Raw genomic sequence first — 14340 nt, forward strand, 5'->3', positions numbered from 1 at the left:
GCAGTGAGATGAAAAATAAAACATTTCTGTCCTGTGGTGCACATGGACGAACATCTTAGCATCTCGGTTTTGTGGTGGACACTGTTGTTTGGTGAACCCAGTATCCATCTCGCTTTCTCTGGCAACAAGGCCAGTGTTCTTTGGACAACTGTTGTTTTCCACTTCCAGCCCCTGGGGTTCAGATGAATCTGGCTCTGCTCCCTGGTTCCAAAGTGGTCTTGTCAGAGCCCGTCTCCAGGACTTCTGTTAGCTTTACTGAGAAGAGTCTTCATTCTCCAGGGGGGTAGCATGAGAAACTGGGTCCACCTCTACCTCTGCAGAGAGTTTAAGAACGAGGTATGGCCAGGGTCTGTGGAGTCATGAGGGAAAGTACAGGAACCCAGTGGTAGCAGCAGCTGAACTGTCACACACTTAGGCCTGGCAGACAAGGACCCTAGAAGGAGAGAGTCATGTAGAGGAAGATGCCTTGTTGGACAGAGAGTCTCCAAGGTTTACTGAGACAAGAAGAACAAGATGTGGTTGAGTGGGCAGTTCCACACAATCAAGTGGTGAAGGCAGAGTGGGAAGAGAGAATGTGGGGGGAGGAGGGGCCAGTATGGATTTTACTATAAAGGTCCGCTGAAAAAATTCCACCGCAGAGGATTTTCAATCAGAAGTCAGTGACCTGATTTACCTTTCTGGAGATCTCTCTGAATTCAAGTGGAGAGAAATGCATCGTATATTGGGACGAAAGCGGAAGGAGGCAATTCAGCTCTTAGGAAGCCTTTGAGGAGGAGGACGGGGTAGCAGAGATGAGGGGCGGGGCCGAGGACAGTGAAATGGTGGGATTCAGGTGCACAGATACAAGTCAAAGTGGGAAGGGGCTCGTGCTGAAGTCATATGACCTTGGCTACTTGACTTCTCCGAGCCTCAGCTTCCTATCCATTGCACGATGTAAATCTGACAAGTGTACTGGTTAAGAGTACTGTTTTTGTCAGATCTGGATTTGAATCTCAGTAGGTACCAGCTGGATGACTTATGCAAGTAGCTTAATTATACAATGTAGCTTTTATTGAGCACTTGCTATGTGCTAACCAGTAGAATCCTCCCCAGACCAGCATACTTTTGTTTTTCCAGTTTACAGGGGGCAGGAACAGTAATATGGAGAGAATAAGTTACTTGTCGGAGGTCTCAGCCAGGATTTTTTCTAACCACCAAATTACCCTCACTTTTCTGCGCCGGAAATTGGGAGAATAATACTGACACTTCCCTGTGCGGTTGGGAAGATTCAAGAAGAGGCCTGGCAAGTAGTAGGTGTTGGTTAAATTATTTTTAAAACCATTATTATTATATTCTTTGTGTTTTCCTGAATTTTTCGCTGGGAGCAGGCATCACTTGGACAAATCCCTTGGATTAAAAAAAAGACCTGTCAGGTGAAGGGAAAAAAAACTGCAGCTCCCGGTTCCTCAGTGGAGATTCGGGGTGTGGCCATAGTTGGGGGGATGAGGGGGTGGGTTACAGGGCGGGGCGAGGCCAAGACGTATGGCTGGGCTGGAGGGGCGGGGCCAGAGCGCTAAAGTCGGGGCTGGGGGCGGGGCCCGGAGAGAAGGGGCAGGGCGCGGGCCGGCAGCGCATGCTCAGTGGTGCGGCCAGCTCCGCCGCCGCCGCCGCCGGCGCCACCGCCCACTTGGGGCTGGCCAGAGGCAGGCAGTCGGGGTGCAGAGTAGGGTAGGGCTGGGCGAGCGCACGGCCATGGCCCCGTGGCTGCAGCTCTGCTCCGTCTTTTTCACGGTCAACGCTTGCCTCAACGGCTCGCAGCTGGCCGTGGCCGCGGGCGGCTCCAGCAGAGCGCGGGGCGCGGACACCTGCGGCTGGAGGGTAAGGAGAAACTTCTTTTCGTCCCCAAAAGCGCGGCGGGCGCGGTGCGCACAGGTGCTTGCGGGCAGCCGAGCGGGTGCCGACGTGCCTGCCCTACGCGGAGTCTGCGGCAGGGCTGGGATCCCCGCTGCTCCCGCCCTTCTTCCCTCCCGGGGCGCGCGTCCGCCATCCCCGGCCGGGATGAAAGGGGCCGCCCGACCCCCGGCTTTGTGTTGCTAATGAGGCGCGGCCACTGGCCGGGGTCCGGCTCCCAGTGGGCGGGCGAGAGGGGCGTCCCGCGGCGGGCGGGAGAAGGGCGCCCCACCCTTTGTTTCCGGACCTGTACCTCCTTCGCCCCAAGGCTGGGATGCTCAGAGCTGTCCGAACTGGGGGCCCTTTGGAGCAGGAGTGGCCCTGTAGTCCACTCCTCCAGTCCACAACTCTGCAGAGTCCCGGGACTGCCGGAGTGGGGACCCGGAGCGCTGGGGAGGGATGCGCCCCCTCTCGTGGCTGCATTGTTCCTTCTAGGCTGGGCCGTCTTACCCCACCTTCACCCCACCCCCGATTCCTGACTTGCTGGGAAATTTTGCTCCCCGTTCAGCCCTTCGTCTGGCAAATGGTCTCACGGATGACCTACACCCCCTCTCCCTGGCCCCAGCTTGACTTGCCGGTATTTTTCTAGGCCAAAGGCAGGCATGAGTTTGTCACCTCGGTCAGATGCTCCAGAGGAGACTGGAGAGGTGCACAGACTTAGCCTTGTGTTTGGAGCCTTCTCCCAGTAAACGAGCACTTTGATGCTGTCCGGGTGGTGGGGCGTAGGGTGGAGGGGGGGCGGTGTGCGCGGGGATGCTGCGGTCCCCAGTCCCCACCAGGGTTCCTGGGCTTGGGCGGCCCCAGGACCCGGAGACTGCATCTGTCTGCCGCGCACCTCCCACCCAAGCGGGAGGGTGGCCAGGCGTCAGAGCATTCAAGGCCTTTAGACTTGTGGAGGGCTTTGTGAGGGCTTTGCACTCAAGCAGCCACGGACGTGACCTTGGCTCTGCTCCTGGGCTCCAGTTTCTCCACCTGAAAAATGGGAATAAATGGGGATTTCCTAGTTATCCCAGCACTGTTGCGCTGAGAATTGGGTCCTTTACTTGGAATAAGGTTGACTCACCTCTTCTGGGATGTTCTGAATGGCCTCAGCACAGTCAAGGCCTAGGACCTGGCACCCTTTTAGAGTCGCAGGCTGGTGCTTTCAGCTCCCTTGTCCCACATTCAGAGAAACACAGTGCAGAAAACCAGGTATGAGCCAGGCAGCTGGGTTATCTTCAAACCTAATAGCCGCACTATAGAGAGCTATAACACACCCTCCCACCACCAATCCCATAGTGAATATAACTATTCCTGTTGGAGTAAAACATCACATTTTCTTACCCTGTCCCATTTTAGTAAAATACCACAATTACTATTTTTTAAGATACCAAGTTTTTCCCAGTTTTTAGATCAAAAAGTTTACCTTAAGGCTATCTCCTATTGACTTATTAATCTTGCTAAACTTTTTGGATCTAAGTGGATGTTTTGGCTTTTGAATAAAGAGCATCACATGCATTTTATTCTGAGTTTACATATGACAGCAAAGGTGGATCGGTCCAAGTTGCTATTTTTCTGCAGGTGGCTTCACGTATCAGTTCACAAAGCTTGTGAAGTTTTAATGCTTCAGGTATAATAGTGGCCCAAAGGAGCCAAGCTGATGGTTTTGTTCTCTATGCCTGTGGGAATGTGTTCATTTCCCCTGACTGTGCACCCCTACTCCGAATTAATGATGGCCCCTGCCCCAGAAGCCTCACACTCAGGCTGACCTCTTTTCTCCCACCACAACTCCTAGTTGGGGGTGACCTTCTCAACAGCTTTTACCTTGGTCTAACTAATTCTCTCCTTGGGTCCCTTCTTTGAATGAGCATGGAAGCCTCTGGGCCATCTCCCAGATTCTACGTTCTTCCCAACCTGCTGCATGGCTCCTTCCCTCCTGGACTTCTTTTTGGTGCATCTGATGGAGCCATCCCCAACCCCTCTTGCCCACCTGCTTTGCGTACCTACCTTTCCAGCCTGTCCCTAACTTTGGTGCCCTCTGTGCTGTTGAGGCATGCTTTCTCTGCTCCTATGATGCCTTTTCCTTCCCCTGAGAACCTTGTGCTTTTCCTAAGACTCAGCTCAGGTGATACCACCTCCAGGAAGCCCTCCCTGAATGCCATTCCCTTTGCTTTGCCTTCTCACGCAGGTCCTTGCGCTTTAGTTCTCACCACATTACGCTGTTAATATTTGCTCACAACTATGTCTTAGGACAGTTTTCTTTAGCCAGGCACTTAACCTCATCTTGGTGGCCTCAGAGCCTGTAAATCTTGACTGAGCCCAATTAGACCCTGTAGCCTTCCTACTAAATCCTGTATTAGGTAATGATTTTAGTAAGTGGGTGGAGAGATGAGAGCACTGGTGTCCACTCCACAGCAGGCTTTTGCACATGCTGTTCCTGTCTGTGTTCCTTTTCTTTACACCTCAGCCTCCCTTCTCTGCTCCAGCAGCACTTCCTGCAGGAGGCCTTCCCTGCCCACATCTCCCTACATTGGGTCTTCCAAATGTTGCTCTGTCAGAGGACTGGCCAGTGAGTGCTGGTGTACAGTGATTTGGGCCTTTGATTCATGTCAGAGTCCCCTACCAGGTGGTGGGTAGTCAGCTCATAGATGTTGGTCTCAGTTCTGAGGTTGCTTACAGTCTAGTTGGGGCCATGCAGACATGAAAGAAGGGTTGATTATGTGTGACTCAAACAGGAGACGCCTTCCCGTGGGTCTTGGTCACATGGAACCTGAGAGGGGGACAGCAGGGTGGAGACGTGAGCCCTGCAGGATTTGGGTGCTGCGGAGGAACTGAGCAAATGACCCCCTTGATCTCCAGGGAGCATTTGTTCCAGGAACTCTTGCCCCTGCAGCAGTGTGTGTTTTCCCAGGACTTGCAAGGTGACTGCAGCCAGCTAACCTTCAGCAGCTTTTCTAACACACCCTTTGGGGAGGCTCTCTGAGGAGCTGGCCTGGTTTAAGTGGTCAGATTTCACAACCTTCCTATTATTAGTGGGGCAATTAAGGGGCCGATACCATCTTGAACACAACTCAGTGTTTTAGAAATGAGTTGTGGGCACACTTCCTTGACTACTTAAAAACAAAAATCTCTTAGGGTCCTTGCCAGGTAAAGTTGCTCTTGGAGTAATAAATACAGTTTTCCCAAAGAAATAACAATTTCTAAAGCTGGCATCCTCATTTACACTGGATCTTAACTGTTGCTTCTTGATAGTGGGATGGTTCTGTTTGTGATGGGTAACTTTCTATCAACTGCGCTGAGGTTTTTTCCCCTCTATCAATTGCACTGAGGTTTTTTTCCGTCATCTTGCTGTTTGTCCGAAATACACTGATGGAACAAAGAATTAGGCATCGGCTCCCACAGGTTTTTATTTTGTGGCGTTTCCTGCAGTGGAGAAGGACAGAACAAGAAACGCCTTCCTCCCTAAACGGGGTTCAGCTTCTCTGGTCTTTTATCTCTGAAACAAATGTCTACCCTGCAAAAAAAGCCTGCTCCTTCAGGAATTCAGGAAGCCAGAATGCTGGCATCGTCTTTACAATGAAGTGCAAGTTTCCCATTTAAGGCAAATACTTCATCTCAAAAGGTAGGAAGGAATAGGGTGGTACTTGGAAAAGAAGAGGTTCCAGCTGGTTGAAATTTAGGTCCTGATAAAAGTCCAATCCAAGAACTCTCCTTGGCTGTGGGCCCAGGCATGTTTATTTGATTCTGAATTGGATGCGTTTTCATTCACTTGCAGCTTATGGCTCCCTAGCCTGCATCTGGTTTGCCTGTCTTGTGGCCATGTCTTCCATGTTATACATGGTCTCGTGTCTCTTACAGAATTCTTGGTTAAAAAGTGACTCAGCCCTGGTTGACACATTTTTCAGAGAGACATTTTTATAAGAACCGTGGTGCTTTCCTCCAGCCTGTTTTGCCGTATTAATTGGGAATCCTTCTGGCCCGGGTCCATCTCTCTTGAACAGCCCTCCCTTCTCTCCCCTCCCCCATCCATCTCACTGACTCCCCGCCCCCCCCCCCCAAGCCCCTGCAGTGCCTGGGGCATTGTGCTAGTTGTATTAACAAGGGGATACAGCTGGGTGAATGAGACCAGCAAGAAAGTACCGTCTGTGGACCCTTTCCCTCTGAACACAATTTCTCAAAGTAAAGTCTAGGGGCTTCCAGTATCAGGATTGTCTTGGGAGCTCGTTAAAATGCAGATTCAAGGCTAATGCGACCAGAATGGGAGTGAGATGGGGGTTCAGCAACTGGCATTTTAACAAATTCCTCTGATGCTCTCTCAGTGATGAGAGCCATTGCTTTAGGAGACAGGACTTCCCCCAGGCCAGAGAAGGGGGAGAGAAACCACACTCTAAGCATTTAAAATCAGAGTTTGACTTTAAATTACTTCCCTGTATTTAGAGAGGAAGTGGAGACTTTGTCAGAGCCCTGAACAGTGAAAGGGGTCAGGCTGGCTGAGGGGGATCCAAGGGAGCCAGCTGGGCAGGGCACCCTGATTTGGGAGGATGACTTTAGCCTGGGGTTGAAGGGGAGGCCAGGAGTAAAGGCGACCCTGACGCTTCCATGGGTTCCTCCCCAGAACAGCTGGGCTTGTCTGGAAAACAGTCTCAGGAAAGAGCAGGGAAGGATCCAAATCATATTCTCTGCAGTTCAAACCTTACCAGTGTCCCTACAAAGGAAAGAACTGCTAATGCTTTTGTAAGTCTTTATTTTAAGTTGAGTATTTTTCATGCTTCATTTGGCCTAAAATGTGTGTGTGTTTAAGCTTTTAGACCCTCTTTTCCCCTCATTGGTCCCTGAGCTTTTTCACATACCATGCCCAGCAGATGTCTGCTGCTGCTGAGGCCACCCCATCAGCAATTAATTGTACCTTTTCGTTTCTCACTGCCTCTTGTGTCTGCCTCTGATGGATGGGCTTTTAGGCTTCTGGAAGCTTGCCCCCCCCCCATTTGTAAGAGTATGGGGCTGAGGCGGGGGGGCTCAGGTACCCCTAGAAGCTTGATAGCCTGGGGTGGGGAGACAGTGCCCTTGGAGGAGACCTTTCTCTTGCACTCTGCCCTGTCAGCTGAGACCTTTTATGTCTCATATCTCCCCCAAATTTGGAGGTCCCCTGCCCTCTGCAATCTCAGGGGGCCTGTCTGTGCTGGTGCCACAGGCCCCGTCTCCCAGTGGCTTGACTTGCTCGTCCGGTGGGAGGCAATGTCCTCCCGGGCAGTGTTTGTCTTGGCTGCCGGGACATTCTGAATGGTCCTGACACACGATTAGGTGACTGATGGCCCCACAACACATTGTCTTCTCCAGGGCCCGGGGCCCTTTGAAGCTCTTCCCTGTGGGAAGTAAAGAGACTATTTGCTCTATTAAAATGCCTTGGAATTTCCTCTGTTTAACCACAGGCCACTTCCTCTCTGCCACTCTAAACCCGGCAGGGCCACTGGCTGATTGAAAAGACACAAGCCCAGGAGAGAGCACATCCTATTGAAACAGATCGTCTTACTGCAAATTAAAGCTGGCAAATCTCTAAGAATAAACCAAATCTAAGGGGGGAAATCCTAGAGATGGCTCGTTATCTTGCTCAAAATTTAGCAGGTAGATGTAATTCACACTCGAAGTCCTGAGTGCATCGGAGATTACTTCTTTAAAATTTTTTAAGAAGGGAAGTCGACATTATAACCAAATCAGTGTGTTCTGTCTACACTGGCAGGTTAAAGTCCTGCAATCAAGTGGATTTTTCATTGTGTGAGTTGGAAAGTCTTTATTATCTGGGAAGAGCGTGATATCTATTCATAGAAAACCATAACAGGCTTATTCTCTCCTTGCAGATTCTGTCTGCTGGTTTTATGGGCTCAGAAATCCCAAGTAAGAAGTGTGCAGCCTAAATAAAACCGAGAATATCTCTGGGGAGACTGTCCCTCACCCTTTCCCAAGCAGTAATTGGGAAAGTTTAATTAACAACAGCCAGGCATGAAACTAAAAATTATCTAAGTAACAAACACCAAACATTTAAACCCTGTGTGTACCCTGTTTTTGTGATGGGGCCTAAAAAAGGAATAACTAGCTGGTTTCTAATGGAGACTAGTATTTTAACATTTACAACTTCATTGTTCAAAGCATCTGTGATAAAAAGGGCTTCCCTTTGCTTTGGTTCCTTGTTTGGAAATGTTGGGGGAAGGTGGATGTAGCTAATTAAGGCTACAACATTTAAAGGGGGGACTTAATAGGTACCAGCTGTCCTCAACAAATCACTGGGTGGATGACAAAATAAAGATGTGATGTGAACACGCATGTAATTCTCTTCTAAAACGGAAGTTGGCCTATAAATTGTCTGATTTAATAGCATGAATGGAAACGACCTCCATTTAAAAAACTGTGCACTTTTAAGAAGCATTGGTTTTATAGTGAACCTAATGGTAAAATGTCTTATTTACATAAAGCTAGTACCTTTAGAGTTGAAAGGGCAGTAGATAGCAAGTATTGTTGGACATTTAATAAATTGTAATTTCATTGTATGTTACTTCATTCCAAAACTGAACATTAATCATGAGGGTTTTTCATTAAAATTGCTACATTGTAGGGAAGGTTGCTTGAACTTATCAGGAATGTCCTATAAAATTGAAGCGGCAACTTTGAAAGGGAATGGAAATTGATAGCATTAATTAAATGTTTGGATGGATATTTACATTTCACACATTAAATGAATACTTCAGATGAATCCTTTTGAAATCATGAAGGATTAGGCTTTAAATATAATCTTTTTAGATTTAAAAATTTTATTTCCTTAAAAACTAGGAGTTTTTCCAAGTGTTCTGTTTTGTCAGTTTTGTAGAATGACACCCCTCCCCCCAACCCCCCCCCCCCATTGAATGGTAACCCTTTAAAATATGCTGGCTGCGGCCCCAGACTTCTCTTCTGAGATGGGGTAGAGGGAGGGTTTCCTTGGAACGAAGAAGTGCATTTTCCTGAGACAGGCCATATGGTTTAAAAACTCTCTCTTTGTGATTTTATTCTGTCCAGGTGATTTCTGGTTTCTCCTCTCCTGAAATGGCCCCCGTTTTACCAGAGGGAAATGCAATGTAATCCAGACCGATGCACAAGCAGTCAGCACTAACAAGTGTGAGCCCTGCTGAGTGACAGTTTGTCGCTGCCTTTCTCTGGAGTGGGCACGTTGGCTCTGGGTGGGGCACAGGCACTCACATGGTCAGGATTTATCGTGACTGCTCAAGATCTGAAGTTCGAGAAGACTAGTCTGGAGTGAGGACGTAAGACACGGTTTTTTGGGCAGTGACACTGTGTCAAGTCTTGGTGTGGTTTTGTAGTTTACTTTCCAGGGAAAAGACAAAGACGGTAGGACCAGGCCCTCTCCCCTGTCTGCAGTGGCTCCCCACCCAGCTGGGGCTGCAAGAAAAAGGCCCAGAGTCAGGGAGGTGCAGGAAGGATTCCAAGGTACAAGGAACTCTCTGTCCTCTCTCTACACCTCCCCACTCCTTCCAGAGAAACACGAACCACATTCCTGCTGCTCCTCAAACTAGAACATTCTGCCTATGCAGTTGCCAGTGTGAGAAGCAGCGTAATGATGTACCAGTGCCTGAGGTGCTGCTTGACATCTTTGGAAAGCTGGCTTTTTAGCCCTTGTCCCCACTGGTTCCCAGTAATTCTGGCTTCCTGGTCTGCCTTAGTTTCCCCTGCTTTGGAGGAGGCTCACCTTTCTCTATGAGGCTTCTCCACATCGTGCTCCCCCTCTCCTGGCCTCCCCATGTGAATTTCACCTGTGCCAGAAAGCCTGCATGCAGTCAAGTCAGACCCACCCCATCATGCCTCCAGATTTAGTGAGAATGCATCCAGCCTTTTGCAGTGATGATTGAAGAAGAGGAAACTTGATTCGTTTATGAAGAAGAAACTTAACTCGGATGGTTCAGAGGAAGCTTAGAAGAAGGGGTTGAATGGCCGAAGAAGGCGGCTCCCCTCTGTAGGTGGAACCAGGAGGTGGAGGGATCCTTTGAAAGAAAAGTGTGACACAAAGAATGAAGTGGCAAAGCTGAGGGAGGGTGGTTCTTTGCACGGGGTGGGGACAGAAGGCCGAGGATGTAGGTTGGGTTGTAGGTAGGCCTTGAATTTTGTCTGCGTGCACCTGTCACGAAGCATGAGGCTTGACGGGTCTCTCCAGCAGATGAATCGTTTGATAAGAGTGACCCTCAGTGGCCATTTCTCCATTCAGTGTGAATTTGGTGCTTTCTCTGTGCTGGGCCTGATTTCTGGAGCTTCAATTAAACATGGAGACAAGTTGGACGATGTAATAGCAACATGACCACCCTGTTTGAAATAGCAACCTGCCCTCTTTACCTCACTTTGTTTTTCTCCACAGACCTTTTCACCGTGAGACACCCATGGTGTTTTCTTGTCTATCTCTCGTCTGTTTCCCCCACTGCAGTGTCCAGGCCTGAGGCCAGAGCCCGTATCTATTTTGTTTCCTGCTGCATCAGGAGATCAGGGGTGGGCATATAGTAGGTTCTCCCTGAATGTTCCTTGAATGACCAAGTGCTCTGCAGGAAATCACAGTCAGTGATGAGAATGATGGTGGCACATACGGATGATCTCAGGGGTTCTCTCTGCTGAGGTGACCTGGAAGGTGAGCAGCTGTCATACAGATATCCTCTGAAGTCCTGTGGTTTCTTACATTTTCTTGACATTCGTGCATCACGTGGCATTAGGTGCTCCGAGTTAGCATAAAATATGTTCCACCTCGTCACATCATGGATTACTGGCACCAGTAAACTGCCGGGCTGCAGGATGGTCCAGGGGATGACTGAGGTGGTGATCGGGCCGGGATTGGATGGGGACCGCACCTTGTAAAGTGTTGGTTGCTTCAAGAGGAGCTGTCTGGACTGTGCAATTTACGCTGCACCGTGGATAAAAAAAATGTACAAAGTTACTATCCAGTGCTAACTGTGCTTCCTGGTTTTGGACTTGATGAAATGTCTCGTTTTGTTTCATCCCCTCTGGTTGTGAGCACGTTCCGTTTTCTGAAGTCACTAGATGGTCCATCCAGAATCAAAAATGCTCTCTGCCTTCTTTCCAGGGCTGTGGGTTTGCTGGCCAGCTGTAGTAATGAGTTTTTGCCCGGCTTTGATTTCCATGGCTTGCCTCCCTGTGGGAGGAACTAGATATTTCTGATCTTACCTCTGCTCATATTCAGATCCAGCCAAGCAGTCAGTGACTTCCCGGGCTTTTTTGTGGAAGACTGTGGGAAAGGTCCTGGTTGGCTGGCTATGAATTAATGAAATCCTTAGAAGGCTTCACTAAAGATAGCTCCTGTGGTTTAAAAAAAAATAGCATTGCCTTTTTAATTTGAGAAAGAGGTCATGGAGTTTCACCGAAATTAAGCAGAGAAAATGCAACATCTGGTTGTGCTGTCCAAAGGCTGCTTCAGGGCGGTGGGAGCCGTGGGTTCCCAGTGTCTGACTTGCCCAAGGTGACAGTCACCCAGGTCCCTCCTAAGGCTGCTTTGGACACACTGCCTCTCTCATTGTTCTCCTCCCTGGGTTTTGAAGTCCTCAAGAGACAGAAATTCTACCCCCACATCTTTACACTTGAGCACATTTCCCATTTACTGAGCTTTCTTCCTTTTACTTAAAGGGTCACATGTTTTTTTTTTGTTTTTTGTTTTTTTTTAAGTGCATAGTTTCGAGTTGGTCAAGACTAGTGTAATTATTGCTTTTATCTCATTAAAGAAAGATGAGGGTGGATAATGGGGGGAGACTTTGGGCGGAAGGCAGGGGGCTTTTAAAGAGCTGTTCTAAAAAGTTTTTAAATTAGTAGGCTTTCTGACATGAGAAAGAGAATGATAAATTGCAGGAGAAGAGTTTTAGGGAAAGGCGTGAAGCGGCTTTTCAAGGACCTATGACTTTTTAAAATCAGAAACACGAATGTCTTAAATGTCTGCTGTGTGCACATTCCCAACCCCCTTGCCCAGTTAGGTGAATAATGTCATATTATTATGTTTTTTACATCTTATTTTTATTCTAGACCTATGCTGTATTAAGACTTATGTAATTTTCCTTTAAAAAACAGTAATAATATTTTGGGCATATATTTTCTGAAACTAAACAGGGAGGTGAAATTATTGCTGCGTAGCACACCCCGCCCCACACCAGCCCAACAGGTGGCTGGTCCCTGGTACCTGGGCTTATCTTTACTATACTTTCTTGCCCATATTTTGGATTCTGAAAATTTTCAAGCCTATAGAAAAGTTGAAAGCACTGTAAAATGAGCACCTGTTTCCCCTTTGCTGGGAGTCACCAATTGCTTGCCCTACCCACCTCAGTTGTCCTGCAGTACTTAGTGATTTCTTTCTGAATCACGTTCCAGGATTCAGACAAGGATCACTCTTAAATAGATCACTTTCTTTTTTTTTTAAGATTTTATTTATTTATTTGAGAGAGAGCGAGCTCAAGCAGGGGAACAGCAGAGGGAGCTGCAGAGGGAGAGGGAGAAGCTGACTCCCTGCTGAGCAGGGAGCCTGATGCGGGGCTCCATCCCAGGACCCTGAGATCATGACCTGAGCCAAAGCAGACATTTAACCGACTGAGCCACCCAGGTGCCCTTTAAATAGATCACTTCTACAGAGACATCCTGTCTCTTTGGTCTCCTTTAAATGAGGACGGTCCTTCCACCCATTTCTTTGGTCCTTTATAAATACACATTCTGAAGATTCAGGGTCACTTGTGGTGTAGACGGTCCCACAATCTAGATTTCTGCTCGTTTCCTCACAACAAGGGTTAATATTTTGGCCAGATCCCTCCAAAGATGATATTGTGACGTTGTGTGTTAGGTATCAGTAGGTAACAAATATGAATACAGTTTCAGCGCTGAGCAAAATTTGGTTTTTCTACTTGAAACTGTTGCACATGGAGACCTTTCCAGTGGTTTCATCCAGTTCAGTCTTGTGTTGTCTTATTTAAAAAGGAGATGCTTTACATGAAGGCTTCCCTTTTACTTAGAATCCAAAGCACAGGGTGTCATGTGTGCTAGGCTATAATATACCCTCTTCCCTTAAAGACTATTTGAAATCAGTTGTGCTCTTAACATTAGGACTGTGGTGTCTCAAGAATGTATAAGGTTTTTGCTATTCACATGAGCCTGTCGCAAGGCCTCTTAGATGTCGCCCTCCACGACTGGGAACGAGTTCCTATTAAAACCTCTATTTGGCCCAGGCAGGTTTCCGGTTGAATGCATCCTCACACCAAAATTCAGTCATTACTTTCCTTTGTGCTAAGAAAACATTGAACTTTATTTCCAGGAAAGGCCACTTCACTCAAAACATGTCCTCGAAGTCAGTTGCCAGCCTTTTGGTTCTGTGATTGCCTGTTGCCTAAATTATTTTATTAGAGTCCCTTCCAGACAGACAGTTGCGTTAGCTTAACCTGAATTCCTGTCTTCTACCTAATTACGTGGCTTTTCTCTCCTTTGTCCTTACCCCCGATGTAAGGGCAGGTACAGTTAAAGACCTGTGAAGTGCATATGGATTATTTTTCAGAGTTAAGATAAAATGTCAGAAAGCAGCCCGCTGTTATTCTTACAGGGTACCAGGAAAATGGCCGAGACAAACCGTCCATCTTTTATTCATAAGTGCGGGGAGACAGGGAGGGCACAGGCGGGCCTCTGCGCCCGGCATTTGTTCAGCTTTCAGGGCTGGGCCCCCTCCCCTGCTGGCCGTGAAATGTCATGCCGAGATGTAATAGTGGGACATTCAGCATGCAGAGAATGGGCTGCAGAGGTTCACCTTTGCTTCTCATTTTCTTTTCTGGCACTGGGTCCCTGGTCCCCTCCTTGGCCTGACAGTGAAAGGCCAGAAAGCAGCAGTCTGGAGGCTGGCAGGGATGTGGGGCAGCCCAGCCCAGCCCAGCAGCCAGCTCCTCTGCTGGAATGTGCCGGACACAAAGGCCTGGCCCGGGTGTGCCTGGGGGGTGGTGGGGTGGTGGCGGGTTGCCTTTGCTTAGGCTGGTTTGCTCTGGTCGAGGGGGAGAGAGTTCTCGTTTCCATGGCTGTGCGGTTTCTGTGGGAGAGGAGGTGCAGAGTGCTTTTGATTTTCAGAAATCACTTGGGGCTCCCCATTTCTGTGCAGAGGGAGGCCCTGGGGCTGAGAGCTGCGGCTGCGAGACTCCTCGGGCTCTGACATGGTCTTTGGAGAAAGAGAAATCAGGCAGCATTTGCTAAGCAGGCCTAGAATTTGATTCAGAGCAATAGTTCTCAATTGGGGGTGATTTGTGGAATCCCTGGAGACATTTTTGGTTGTCACAACTGGGAAGGGGTTTGCTACTGGCGTTTTGTGGGTAGGGGCCAGGGATACTGCCAAACACCCTGAAATGCGTAAGCCAGCCCTCCCCAGTAAAGACTTATCTG

At 48.6% G+C, this 14340-nt stretch overlaps 1 protein-coding gene across 2 annotated transcripts in view; it reads left to right on the forward strand.

The window, feature by feature from the left end:
- Positions 1–1675: 1675 nt before the first annotated feature.
- Positions 1676–14340, forward strand: part of IL17RD (interleukin 17 receptor D) — a 64360-nt gene continuing 51695 nt past the window's right edge. For both annotated transcript variants that reach the window (XM_045807399.2, XM_087866940.1), the window contains exon 1: positions 1676–1857. In XM_045807399.2, the coding sequence (XP_045663355.2) occupies positions 1732–1857 (126 nt within the window). In that variant the 5' untranslated portion in view covers positions 1676–1731. The remainder of the gene's footprint in view (positions 1858–14340) is intronic.

This window comes from Ursus americanus, chromosome 14, assembly GCF_024610735.1.
Source record: "Ursus americanus isolate L20-20 chromosome 14, mUrsAme1.1.p, whole genome shotgun sequence".
NCBI lineage: Eukaryota > Metazoa > Chordata > Mammalia > Carnivora > Ursidae > Ursus > Ursus americanus.